The 14,133-nt window shown below is 42.2% G+C and overlaps 1 protein-coding gene across 3 annotated transcripts; it reads right to left on the reverse strand.

The window, feature by feature from the left end:
- Positions 1-304: 304 nt before the first annotated feature.
- LOC100545800 (lysosomal amino acid transporter 1 homolog) lies at positions 305-12,854 on the reverse strand. 3 transcript variants are annotated; one of them, XM_019619205.2, is made up of 8 exons: positions 12,731-12,854; positions 11,557-11,902; positions 10,214-10,343; positions 9,377-9,416; positions 7,984-8,108; positions 7,032-7,127; positions 5,959-6,144; positions 305-1,361 (listed from the first exon to the last, which is right to left on the reverse strand). In XM_019619205.2, exons 2-8 carry the CDS (start codon positions 11,892-11,894, stop codon positions 1,260-1,262), a joined length of 1,017 nt encoding a protein of 338 aa, XP_019474750.1. In that variant the 5' UTR covers positions 11,895-11,902; positions 12,731-12,854; the 3' UTR covers positions 305-1,259. The 3 variants fall into 3 exon arrangements, with proteins under 3 accessions (XP_019474750.1, XP_010715297.1, XP_019474751.1); XM_010716995.3 differs by having other exon boundaries at positions 9,377-9,467; XM_019619206.2 differs by lacking the exon at positions 7,032-7,127 and having other exon boundaries at positions 9,377-9,467.
- Between the last annotated feature and the right edge of the window lie 1,279 nt (positions 12,855-14,133).

Genomic DNA, 14,133 nt, shown 5'->3' on the forward strand with positions numbered 1-14,133 from the left:
CTGGTTGGTGACCTGCACACAGCAGGGGGTTGGAACTGGACGAGCATTGTGGTCCTTTTCAACCCAGGCCATTCTATGATCACTCCTGGAACAGAAGTTACAAATCAGTTTGCTTTTCCATACCCCCAGCAGGGCTGATGTTACCCCCACCCCTCCAAACACAGCCAGGCCCCATCTTGTTCTTCAAAGGGAATGAGTTTCATGGTGAGCCTAACAGCGTGCCAACTCATATTGACTTTGAAAAAACAGTCTTTTTGGTCATAAACTTATTTTCTGAAGCGTGAATCACCACATACACATTCAATGAAATATTAACTTGAATTTATTCTCTGGAATCTTATTAAGGATTTCATTAAACACAACACAGCACTGACAAAATTCCTCGTGCTCAATAAGCAATGACAAGTTACAGTCTCCTTATGTTGTGGTGTTGTTTTTCCCCTCTGTAGTATTTACCCAACCCAGCAGTAAAGAAATGCAAGTCCTAGGAAACCATCATCTGCAGCGTATGACAACGTGCAGTAATTATATTCCACAGAAGGCAAAGGCATTGGTATATAGAGTTTTAATTAAAACAATAAAATGCAGAGTGATACTCATGGGGACCCAAGTATCAGTTGGATAGTGACAGAACAAGGGGGAATGGTTTTAAACTGAGCCTGGGCTGCTGGTTGGTGACCTGCACACAGCAGGGGGTTGGAACTGGATGAGCACCGTGGGCCTTTGCAACCCAGGCCATTCTGGGATTCTGTGATCTCAAGAACTCACACCACAATTCTGCTTTTACATCAGCAATGGATCCTCTGCACCGATGGTTCTTAATTAAAGGCCAGTTTTCTTCCATACAATGTGAGCAGACTGAGCAGTACAGAACTCCACGCTGAGTTCAAGGCACAGGACGTAAATTCATCATCCACAGTTTTAAAACAGCCATATTACTGTTATCAAGATGTATATTTTTAGATGAAAATCGTCACCTTGTGATATGCTTGGCATCATCGTGTCAAATAAATACTCCCAAAGCACCCACTGCTGCGATTCCCATCACAGGGAGAAACAGTGAGAAAGGCAAACATTCAGGAAAACAAAGACTTAATACACTTCTGAAGCAACAGAACAAATATTTGCGAATGATGTGAAGATGAAAACATTAAACAAGCAGTGACAAATTAATGACAAATAAATGAATACCAAAAATAAGTGTGGTTGCAAAGCTCCTGCAGTCTGACCCATCGAAGTCCCCAGGCGTGAGCACAGCACTATGCATCCTCCTCACCCACAAGCAGTGGCTCCACTTCCAGTGCCACCAAGGCATGTGATCTCTCCTTGTGCTGACCATACAGAACGAACTGCACAGTCACCTGTTATTTTGGGGTAAGGAAGTAATTAACCAGGATACAGAGGCAGCACTTGCTTCCAATCAAAGATGAAGTAAGCTGTGCAGAAGAGCAGCCCTCCATTTAGTGCTGGCACAGACTCAGCATACCAGAGTCTGCAGAGGAAAGCTTAGAACTTATTCACATATTGTGGAGTATTACTCATTTATCTAATCCTAACTGTGGAAGGTTCTACATTAGCAGACGAACTTCTCCATATCTTTCTTAATACTCATTTTCAATGCTCTATGGCAAAAAGTTAAGTCATTTTATCAATACTAAAAACAGGAAGATACAGGGGAAAAAAAAAAAAAATCAATCAAAATTCCAGATCCCCTTGGTTTGGTGTCTCAAATACAAGTGAAGAAATCCTTTAGCATCTCTTGCTTTCATGGGTCCTAAGTATGAGACTAATTAGAAGTGGAAGAGGAGCAATGCCCCCCATTGCCCTGTGCTCCTACAGCAGGGTGGGCAGGGGACCCCACTTCTGGATGCTGGGAAGGAAGGGAAGCTGGTAAGCAGCAGGTCAGCAGGGCCTGATCAGAAAACAAGATGCTCACCGTGCCCAAGGAGGCTGTGGATGCCCCATCCCTGAAGGCGTTCGAGGCCAGGCTGGATGTGGCTCTGGGCAGCCTGGGCTGCTGGTTGGAGACCCTGCACACAGCAGGGGGTTGGAACCAGATGAGCACTGTGCTCCTTTGCAACCCAGGCCATTCTATGATGATTCTATGAATCTCATTTCCCACAGAGTTCCACCTCATTTGGGATTTAGAGGCACTGACAGCCTGACAACGCTAGGACTCAATATTTAATGCTGTTTTCAACACAGAATTGTGCAATTAGACGTGTTTATTTCTATTGTAAAACAGACCACTGGAAACACTACTGATCTACTAAGAATTAACAAGCATGCACTTGGCCTTTTTCTTGATAGCTCCAGCTCTGAAACAACACTTCTGGCTTTCAGCAACTCAACCTTTAGATAAATGGGTACGTGCACCTGGAAAGGACAAGAGGTCTCACTCCTTTGGCCAGATAGTTAAGCACCAACGTTGACACAAAACCCTTTGTTTTCTAATAGAGATACCATTTGTGAGATAAAGATAGAACACAAACCTACCCAGCTATGTCTTTCCATAAGTGATGGTGGGTTTTGTTTTGTTTTTTTTTGGTTAAGGGAAATTGCCTTCAGAGAGGCCTGGGAAGAGGGGAAGTTGTCTACATCACAGACAAAGCCCTAGTAATTGTCCTACTTTTTCCAAAGCTTTCCTGCATCCCACCTCTCTGGCCCCCCAGCTAAAGATTAGACAGGATTTCCTTCATAGACAGCAGATCAGCACTCTTTTTAAGTCCTTCTGTAGTATTATTTGGGGAATCATCTTCTTAAGCTTAGCAAATTAGCTTTATAACATACATAGCTGCTGCTTAAACTTCCTGCTTCTTTCTTTTTCTTCTCTTCTTCCTTTCTTTTTTCAAGTAGGCCTTATTGTACTCACAGCACAGCATCTCCCCAAGACTTAATAGCTGCAGGGGTAAGAAAGGATGTGGTGAACAGGGGATCAAATTGCTGAAAACAGATGGTAGGCTGGGACAAGTCTGGACTGAAATACTATCACTGTTAGCCACCAAGCTGGCAACAGAGCTTTCAAGGAAGATAAGTTACAAACCAACCATGTGGAATTCACAAAAGAGTATTTCCAGAATAAGGCTTTTCTTTTTTAGCATATGCACTCATCTGCTCATATTTTTAAAATAAAATTGCTGGGTTTATAAGACAGCTTAACATGGAAAAAACAGTTATTGCTCAAGTCTTTGACTTCCTGGGGGAAACTATACGGGCTAAGCATGCAGACAGCACCAAGTGGAGGAGACAACCAAACGGACTCCTCAGAGTGATGGTGACGATGGCCACTGGGCTACGGTGTCAAATCTGCCTCACAAAACCTAAAGACAACTGAATGACAACTCAAATAACCTCACAGCATTGAGACAAACCACACGAGTGCAGAGAAGTATGTTTGGCTGGGAAAGTCTTGCTGAGGTCAGACTTACATTCTATGCACTGTGTAATTAAATTACCAAGTGTGATGTTTTGTAGAAGTATATAATGGATTCCAAGTGGCTGCCCTGCAATTCACAAAAGGTGCAAGATAACAGTCTGTGCACAGCAGCCTGGCTCTGGCTGAATATACTTGGGCTATTTAGTAACAACCTGGCTACACTTAATGAAAAGAAGAAGGTACGGAGGATTTGAACACGGTTCTCTGACAATAGGATGCTGTCAAACAAACAAACAAACGCAAAAAACGTGGTGAAAGGCTTCACCTGAATCTAAGTACAAAGCAGAGTTGTTTGGTTCTGTTGGTAAAAGGAAGGAGGACATAGGGTGAAAGAGGATACTTAGAGAAAAGGACCAAGTTTTCCAAAATCTCGCACTAAACTCAGTCCGCTGCTTTCAGCAGCAGGCAGCACCGAGTTCCAAAGGGCAGCCTGGTCTGGGGGTTGGAGACCCTGCACATAGCAGAGTGTTGAAACTAGATGATCACTGTGGTCCTTTTCAGCCATTCTGTGATGTTAGGATACGTCGAACTCAGTCTTTGCATACAAAGGAACCATTAAACACTCACGCACATAAAGAGCTCTGATAAGGTCCAGCACAGACCCCAGGAAAGGCACCTCTGCACCCCGTGTCTCTTACAGACAAGGCACCCATTAATAAGCACATATTTACACCCTGGGCTTCGTGGCCTCTTGAGAAACTCCAATCAGCTTCCAGTACAAAGCAGCAGTGGGAAAAAGACAATCACTGGAACAGGAAACCACGTCTGATTTATAATTCAAATTCCTCATGTTATGAAACTCCTTTTGAAATTAAAAAAAGAAAAGAAAAGAAAAAAAGAGGACAATTCATACTTTACAAACAATTGGACACTTGCATTATTCACTGAAATAACTGGCTTATTGTGCAACTCAACAAATCTAAGTTGGGATGCCGAGGAAAAAGGATGACCACGTTATCCTGTTAAGCAAGCTGAAACAAGCCCAGTGTAATCCTGTGCTAACGCTGCTCCTGCTGCCATCAGGAGTCCATTTGTTCCTAAAAATACTCAACCTGGCCACGTCAGGTGGAAGCAGAAGAAAGAACACTGCAGCAGACACAGAGTAAGTGAACCCTTAATCCTTCCTTGGACCTTGAGAAATGAGGCCTTGCTCTCCTCCTAATGAAACTCTGCACATGGTGAGGAATAAACCCCACTAGAGTTGGACAGTGTCAGGAACTACTTCTCAAAACAGAGACTGCTGCACAAATAGTCAATTATGAAACACCTCTCTTGTAGAAATTACAACCTTTTCACTTAATCCCTCTGCTTCCCAAAAGCCAAGCATCCCTGGTCTTTCTTTTCTGGTCCAACACGACACAGCATTTTGTTGGAATTTTGATTTTCTTGTTTGGCAAGAGACAGTAACAAAGCTCTCTTCTTTAAAAAGCATTTACTTCCATACCTCAGGGGGTTCTCAAAGCTGGAGGTCTGCTCGTTTTCTCTTGATTACAAATACTTCATACATTTTGAACTAACACTATATACATGACCAGATTTCTATAAGCTCCTCAACCTGATTTGGAAGCATCTGCTTTCAATACAATCTGAACTGGAAGACTATTAGCAAGATTGGATTTAGCCTCCAATCAAGACAGAACTGAGAAATGAATGTCATGTGCACATTGGCACTGCAGTTCTGGGGCTGGGCTCAGAGATGGGGGAGGTTTGTGGCCCACATAAAAGTTTCTTTTCAGAGTGCATCACAGAAAAGCATCTCCAAATATGCACATAATGTACTGCAAGGGTTGTCCAGATCAAATTCTATTACTTATTTATTTATTTTTAAATAAACACAGGCAGTTTTATGCTTCCATCTGGGGGTGGGGAGGGAGAAAAAGTAACTACTTCATGTATGGAACAAAAGGTCTGAGCACGCAGAGCAGCCATCTGGGCTAATAAGCAGCTCTGAACCCCTACAGACTGTATTGTCTCTACAGAGAAAACTAAAAAGTTATCTCAAAACAGGCTGCTAACCACCATTTAGTCACACAAGCATTGTGTTCCCACAATGCAAATGTTTTTACTAAACTGCCCACTTAAACCATCGTGGCTGTAGATGCAAAAAGCACAGATGGCTGTTCTGAACAACAGTATGACTTCAGAGTCCCCCCAAAGGGTCTGCTGTCCCATCATTAGGCTAATTGGAGTGGCTTATGAAATTACTTTAATCAGAAAAAACAACCTCAATGCCTGGGAATCCTAACTTCTTGAACTGCTCCAAGTCAATCTGGTGAAGAACGTCCCTTGAACATGGCACAGATTAACACAACGTCCTTTAGCACAGCACAGTCTTGAAATTACTCTTCATTCTATCCCATTTCATACCTGAAGTTAATAGAGCTAAGAGCAAAGATGCTGAAAGACAGAACTTAACCCCTGCAATGCAGCTTTCCTGTATACATTTCATACGAACTTAATATCATCAGTAAGTACGGACAAGTCCAACCTGACAAACTCGAGCTCTAACAGGAAAAGGATACAAAAACATCCAGGAGCAAAACTCCAAAGCTCCCGAGGAGCCACGGAAGATGGTGTAAAAAGTAGAGGGCCCGGACAGATTCCGCAGCAGGCATCTTTAGGACAAGGCTGAGGCCATACGTGCAGTTTCCCAGCATGGCCAATGCAAACAGCAGGTAAGAGGTGCCTTCTGTTGACTTTCTCTGAAACTAAAGACAAAGAAGTTTATACAGAAAACACGTTTTAAGATGCATCATAGTAAACATTTCTAGATAACTCTGGCACTTTCTACTATCACACACTGAAAGATTTTTTCAGTCACTCCTCTCCATCTTTTCCTGAACCCTCACAGCTCAGTATTTTCAGCACACACCACTGAAAGCAACTGAAATTGTTACAGCTCTGAAAAGCAGTTCTGCTTAACGTAGTTTTTATGTAGGTGCAAAGCAGCAAGGATAATCTGCTTCCAAATGATATTTAGTTCTTAGGAAATCTGTTGCTTTATCAGTGTGCACAGTAGAGCCCTTCGAAAACGTTGTTGTATTCCAGCTGGAATGGAAAAGGTAAGGAAAGGGGAACAGGAATAAGCTTGGAAATGAATTAAGCCTTCTTATAACCAACTAAGGATGGAAAACATGCAGGATTTTTTCTTCTATAGCCTCTAATTTTTTTATATTGGCATGTTAAAAGAGTCAGTAATGATATCTTTGAAGGAAAAAAAGAGGGGCTAAAGCTTTAAACTACTTTTCCTATAATTTTAATTTTTGATCCTGCAGTTGGTTACTTAAAGTAGAATCGTTTGGGGAAAAAAAATAAGGGAGGTATCAGTTGCTCACGAAAACAATCACACAAAGCACATTTCTGCTCATGTATCTCATAAAGCCAACTGTAAGCCTTCCTCTTTCCTGCCCAATCAATACCCTTCTACTGATTAAAGGCCATCATTTTCCTAAAATTCTCACCATCCTCTCTTTTGAAAGGGAAAAGAAAACCCTTCTTTAATGTTTTAGATTGTCACACGCTTTGAGGCCAAATCTCAAGCAACGGAGAGCATTTGGTAAAATATACAAGTATACTCAGCCAAAAACAGACTTACATTTTTATACAGCTGAGGAAATCTACTTCCCAAGTAAAACACACAAGATATATAGCCACAAACGAAGCCTGACATTTCAATCATATCAGGAGAGTTCTGAAAAAATAAAGGGACATATATTTTGGCAAGAATGTTCTCAAGCATTTCAGAGACTTAAACTGAGAGCCCCCCGGCTGTTTTTTTTGGACAGAACTTTCAAAGCAGCTCAGGGCAGCTCTTCAAATGACCAAAAAGGAAGAGAAAGTGTTTAATCTTTATCTCACATCAATGCACAGTGCTGCGTCATGGCTGAGACTGAGATCAAAATCGGCACCAGGCTTCGGGATACAACACTCGTATCAATCCACTTCTTCTGCTAAAAAAGCCTGGGCACAACAATTCAAGCCAAAACTAGAAACCGTAGCTAGGGCCACTAAATTGTTAGTTTTCTCATTCTAACTGTATTTTGAAAATAAGCTGCTTCCCTGCTGGGCAATGTTGCTGGATTACAATTATTTTACTGGCATTAATACGAAGGCCATCAAATCGCTAGAATAGCCTGTGAACTTTGCTGGTAAAGTGACAGCAGCAGCAGCAGGTGCAATTGTAATTTTCCACTTTTTATTGATTGCACTTTTCACTACACAGTCTCTACATGGATGGTCTGCAGTACCCAACACAGGCAGAAAGACCACACGTGTGCGTGTCATTTCACAAAGCAGCACATCCTAATAACCCAAGGGACAGAATGAGCCCGAAATACAGGGAGCTGCTAGAAGAAGCTATTTTGCAGCTTATTTATTTTGGAACGTAGGGTGTGTAGTTAGAGATCCACACAGTGCCACATTTACGGCCTCTCAAGCATTGTTAAAAACATCACCCAAATTTCTTGAAAGCTCAGAGCACACAATGCTTTCAAGACACGCGAGTTTGCTAGCTTCATTTCTTGGAATGGAAGCAGGTAAGCACTTACATTACTTCTTTCCATTGCTGAACTCTGGTCTTGCTTTCTGATTAACAGCTGGCAGGGTAAAACAATACACAGGGTTACGCATATCAAGATCCAGGTTATACAGAAATTCTTCAGCCTTTTGCTGCCTAGAATGATAAAAATGACAAACGAACGAGCTGGAAAATAACACCTGCTGTTAAGGTTACTTTTCACCCACAATGCAAACATGTAAAGGTCTCATTTCAGCCTAAGGAGTCCACCTCCTTGGGCTCTGTCCCCAGCCCTGCTCACCACACACTGTGTCTACTGCAGCACCGAGGGAGCAGTGCAGGAGCATTCCTTTACAGCACTGCTCCTATGGTGACTGTCACCAGTGGAACAAATGGCTGCGTGGCATCAGAAGCCTGCCCTATAGACCTGCAACCTGTGTTACAGGGACAGGAATTATTACAGTGGTTTCACAGCCTGTGCTCGGATTGTGACCAACTTACAAAACTGACCAACCAGTCCATGGTAAGAGCTCTAAAACTGGGTATTGAGAGCTTTCTTGTATTGCTTTATTCACAAATACCATTCTTCCCTCGCCAGCTATGCAGAGTTGAGCTGAAGCAGGCAGGGGCAGTTATAATGCACAAAATCCCATGTTTGTTTACAAGAGCAGGCAGTAGGAAGGAGGTATCTTCAGCACTGACCTATCCTCAGGTTTATTATCAGTACCACATTAAATGAATTAGATTTATCCTATTTAGTGTGCTGTGCAGGCATGTGCTTTGCTTCAGCTTTTTGTTACCCCCACTACACCACAGGTTTCTTTTGGTTTTTTAAGACTGATGAGTCACTGTTTTCGATTGCATGCAACGTGCACAGAGCTTTCTGCCTGCCATTTCAATATTCCATTTGGTAGACTGAATATTACAACTACTGCCAGTGATTACAAAGCAGCTCGAGTAACTCCATTCCTCTTGAATGCCTTTAAACTGTATGCATTGAAACAGAACACATGAAGATGTCAAGCTATTTGATCATGTAAGCGAATGAAGTCCTGTTTTAATCAACATGGAAGAAACTAACTGAACCACACAAAAAATAACACTTAATTTCAACTTGTATGTATATTTAGATAGCTGTAAGTAGATAGTAAAACCATGGAGCAAATGGCTTCATTTCTTGCCTATATAGACTGACTGTACTACATAGAAAATATTGACAGACACTATGTGGTTAAGAGGAGGGGAGAAAGGCAGAAGAAAAGAATTTTCACAAAAGGCTGAGAAAATTGGAAGCAATAGGCCTAACAACTCCAGCTGGAATCTGTGTACCCCATTTTTAGATAGGCTTTATTTAAACTCTATAGAAAACATCAAGGTGAAGAAGCTGCGTTATGGAAAATGTTTTAATTGTTAAAAAGCCTCACCTTTCATCATCTTCTGATTCTTGAGCTTGCAATAGGCAAACTGTGAAATCAAAATGATATCCATGTTAACGTAGGAGATGGCAGTGACAGTCTGAAAGGGAAGATACATTTGCTTGTTCAGTACACAAGAAGTACAAAATATCATCAGAACTAAGTACGCTTCTTAATAATAACATGCACAACAAATACAAAGCCACTGCCAAAAGAAGGAAGAAAAGCATTCAGAGGAACAACAAGTTGGACAGCAGCAGATCGATGCAGTGTAAGAGTAAGAAAATGGAAGGGTTGAAGATAAGAGCAGCAGATAAGAAAGCTTCAGACACAAATAACCTATCACTGACAACAACTGCTTCCTCCAGAGAAACCCTCCCTTTCATTGAAGAAACTGTAATTTTGGATTTGTAAGGGATTAACAGCTTCTTTGAACTGGTGCTTCTGTTATTAAACACTTCTCCTAAAATCAAATGTACAAAATGAAATTTTAAGAGTAGTTGCAGCTTAATCTATCAGAAGCTGAACAGCACAACTTCCATCCAGCCCTGTTTGCTCTGCAAACTTACTTTGAAAGAAAAATTAACTGGGAGTTCCCCACTTCATCCCAGCAAGTCTCTCATAATGCTAACTGCAAAAGTGAAATGGTTCCTGCAACACATAACGGTCTCAAAGTACACATCTGAGAAATTCTGACCTTTTTTTTTTTATGGGTAGTAAGTGAGCAGAATGTAAGACTATTTTCTGCCCTGGTGCCTACTGTACTGTGTATTATTACAGTATCCTAGAGTTTAAAGAGACATTCTGAAAAGGATATATCAAAAAGTAGAAATATTGACAGATTACCTGAATTGGCAGTTGATTTGTTAAATAGCAGCCTATCAGATTTGTGAGATCTCCAGCCACCCAACACAGCAGAAAGCCCAACGACAGCGCTTGGTCCACCTTTCCATCCCGACAGGCGACATGAATTTGGCTGGCACAAATTCCAGAATTGGAACACACTGTTAGCCAAAAAATGTCTGACAAGTTGTAACACACAACGTTCAAAGTCTGAGTAGGGAAAGAATAACAACATAACTACGAGAGACCCATCAGAGCAATACCCACTAACGCTCAGAAGGAGAACTCGGTGTCACTAGTGCTGACCATGTCTTACTCCAACACAACAAAAGGCTGAAATCACAACTTCATTACTGCTTGCATGAACTTGCGTGTGCTATATGCATGTCTTCTGCAGTGAAATATCAGCCTGCACACCAAAACTACGCCTTCGTCGCTTCACACTCATCAGCTGTAAATACCAGCCTTTGAAATCCTGAAACAGGAAAAACTTTTAGCAGAAGGGCTAAGAACGAACAAAGCTTCTGTGAGAGCTGACAACAACACTTAAGCCTCCAAATTGAAGAAACGTTCTTCAAATTCACAATGGGAACTATGAAGCAATCCCAAATTTCAGCCCATTAGACACGTCTTGATGACTCACATACTGACTAATGTGACACTCTGACTGTAAAGCCTCCTTTCAACTCATATTTCAAAAGCTCTACAGCTTACTGAGAGTGTTCCCATTTTGATTTCCATCGCCCTTTCACTAGTTCAGTAAATTATATTCCTGTTATGAGGACAATCCTATTTTGTTTTGGGCACCTTCCCCTCCAAGCAGCATTCCTACTTTCCTTTTGCCATCTCCTACCTTCACACTGGAAATCCGAACCCAGTGCCAGTTCTCCCAACAGCAATTGATTTTGCACTACCAAAGCAGTAACTCGTGTGCTGTTCCTGACTTTGTCTTAGTCTGAATCTCACTGGCAGGACCCAGCTCAGCAGCACTGGTGACATGGCACGTGGTTTACATACACAGCGAGCCAGTTTCTGCAGCAAGCATGCTGTGTGCACACATCTCAGGGTGGGGAAGATAAGGGAGAAGAGGTGATTTATTCTCATTTTCTCTAAGTGGCAGAGATTAGTGTCAAGTCACTACAACAGAACAGTACATCAAGCTCATTTGTCAACCACCAAATATTGTTCTAAACATGAACAACATGCTTCTCTGGCATAATATATCTGTATTATGCAGATAGAGAAACATATCCAAGATAAACTTAAAAAAAGGCAGCTTGTGAAAAAGGCTTCAGGCAAGATTACTCATGTTTCAATCTGAGGACTGCCAAAGACTTGAAACTTACGGTAGTGCAGCAAACAGAAAGCAGACAATGGAAATCAGTCCTATGACAACGCTGCAGTACTCCCACGCATTCTCGACACATTCTTCTAGAAGATGCCAAATCCACGGTGTGCCATTTATACACAGACTCCTGTTCTCTACTGCGGAGATATTGAAAGCATTTGCATGCAGCTGGGAAGCCATCACTTCTGGACTGAGGCTCAGTTTCAGAAGTTTTATTTCTGCCTCCATTTTTACCCCATGCAAATCCACAAATCCGTTTACCGAAGCTGAATATCTGCTGTGAAAACCCTCTGCATGCAGACGGATGCTTGAGATCACAGTTATTTCCAATCTCATAAACAAACCTGCCAAATTCAACGAAATAAATACAGCCAGTGTGAATATGATGTTAACCATAAGATGCTTGCTCTTATTGCTTGCAGAAAAGATGTCGGACTTCCAAGAAAGCAAAAAATGCTTTGTGGTCCATCACATTCATTAACGCCTGACAACTATTTGCAACGTTCTGGATTTATACCACTGCACCACTTTAATCTGAGCTCACGTTAGGCAGAGGCTACCAGTTACACAGGGCCCAGAAAACTGCTACAGGGTAAAGTAAACAAAAAACAAGATTTGTATTTAAAACCAAAACTCTGATTTTCATGTTTAGCATTATTCCTGCGAAGTAAGGATGCTCTCTTTAATGAACACTCCATTCACTCCTTGCCCAAGGAGGCTGTGGATGCCCCATCCCTGCAGGCATTCAGGGCCAGGCTGGATGTGGCTCTGGGCAGCCTGGGCTGCTGGTTGGTGACTCTGCACATAGCAGGGGGTTGGGACTGGGTGATCATTGTGGTCCTTTTCAACCCAGGCCATTCTAGGATTCTATGATTCACACTTACAGAACACAAACGTGGTGTTGAGTTCCAGGTAATTCAATTCCAGCTAATGTATTGAAAAGGAAATCCCTTAATGCTCAGATTGCAGACAAGCTCTTATGCCTGCCTGCATCCAAGCAGCCCATCAGGCTAGTTAGGGACCCAGTACACTGTCAGACAGCTGATATTATTTAATGCTTCAGAGGAAATTGGGCAAGCATGTGAATATTCACAAAGTAAATAAAGGGTAATCCCAGCCCAAACCCACTCCCAAAAAGTCCCCAGACAAAAAAAAAAAATGAAAGGACTCACTTGGCTAGACATTGAGAAATTGGCCTTTTTCCTTCTCTTTTCAGATTTCAGGTATCTGCAGCACTCCGTGCTGGAACAAGTTTCCTGCAGAAGCTGGCTGCCTCTCAAGGGAACTGTCATCATGGGACCTAAACCACACAGACAATAAAAACAAACATGTTTTCATACGCTGAGAATTCACTTGTTAGAGATTTTCAGGTCGTGCTGGTGAAGTCACTAGGCTTTGTAGTCATCTTTGCAAATAACATTTAAAGTTAAAAATTATCTGTGAGCAGCACTGCAGGTAAGCTTCCCATTCTGGCACTCTGCAGCTGAACAGGGTCTCAGCATCCACTAAGAAGGGAGAAGCATCAGAGCACACACACTGCTGGGCAGGCCTTATGCCACGAACTGTCAACCATCTGTAAGCACTGAGACACAAACCATACATTTTATTAGATACCACTGCACCTCAACTTCATCCCAAGCGTCCATTTCAAGATATCCAAACTATAGGAGACCAAAAAAAAAAAAAACCAAAACCCAAGGTTGAACATGATATTTATACTCAGGTGTAGTTTTCTTCATTCTAGTTTGATTAGTGCATACAAAAACTCTAAGAACATAGACTGGGGGGGAAGAAGTGTAATGTGGCAATTTGGGCTCAGTCACCTGAACTCCTGCTGCTCTCTGCTCCAAAACTCTGCAGCTAGGATAGGAAACAATAATTTGAGAGGCAGTGGGAGCTGGGAACCAGACAGGCCACCACCACTTCCCAGATGAGCACTCCTTGTATCTTCCTTTTTGGCCTTATTAACACCAGGTGCTTTTTTTTTTGGTTGTTGTTCTTAAAACTTCAGTGTTCCAATAAGAGCCCTATCACCCAAACCAAGAATCCAAGCTAGAACAATTGGATGCTGTAAACCTTGATGTGTCTGCCACAGACCTGAACTCCTCCTGCCACTGCTGGAAGGGAAAGGCAATGTGGTCAGTACTGTTGGCAGCTCCAGTTGGTTTACATCTGGACTAGGCGTGCCAGACCAGGAGATCTCCATCATTTGGAACTGACACATTGCATATCTATGCTCATAGTGCAAAAGCAGCACGGTGTTCGAGCAGAACCAATGTGAATGGATCCTCCTTCAATTCTTCCTCAACATTTAAACAAGACCAACCACCTCTCACTTCACTTCTGTCACATGAAATGCTTTGTGCCTGCAAACAGAATGAGATTGGTACAACGTTTCTCTCCTTTGAGTTGACGAGAAAGGAAAACAATATAAAAAGGTGAGTTACGTTTCTATAATAATTCTGGGCCTTAACAATCCCCTGCCTGCAACTTCACTCTAACATGTAGTGGCTGAGAAGTGAAATCCCCCTCATTAAGCCCAGCCCCACAGCGCAAAGAGGTCCAGCCATCCCTG

Source organism: Meleagris gallopavo, chromosome 11, assembly GCF_000146605.3.
Source record: "Meleagris gallopavo isolate NT-WF06-2002-E0010 breed Aviagen turkey brand Nicholas breeding stock chromosome 11, Turkey_5.1, whole genome shotgun sequence".
Classification (NCBI taxonomy): Eukaryota; Metazoa; Chordata; class Aves; order Galliformes; family Phasianidae; genus Meleagris; species Meleagris gallopavo.

Excerpts from the sequence above, each read along its gene's own strand:
- LOC100545800 (XM_010716995.3), bottom strand. The coding sequence starts at position 11,894 with ATGAGATTGGAAATAACTGTGATCTCAAGCATCCGTCTGCATGCAGAG. Across the intron at positions 7,128-7,983 it reads CAGCAATGGAAAGAAGTAAT|AACTCTCCTGATATGATTGA; the intron begins GTAAGTGCTTAC and ends TTATTTTTTCAG. Across the intron at positions 1,362-5,958 it reads TTTTGCTCCTGGATGTTTTT|GTGACTGTGCAGTTCGTTCT; the intron begins GTATCCTTTTCC and ends CCAAAATAACAG.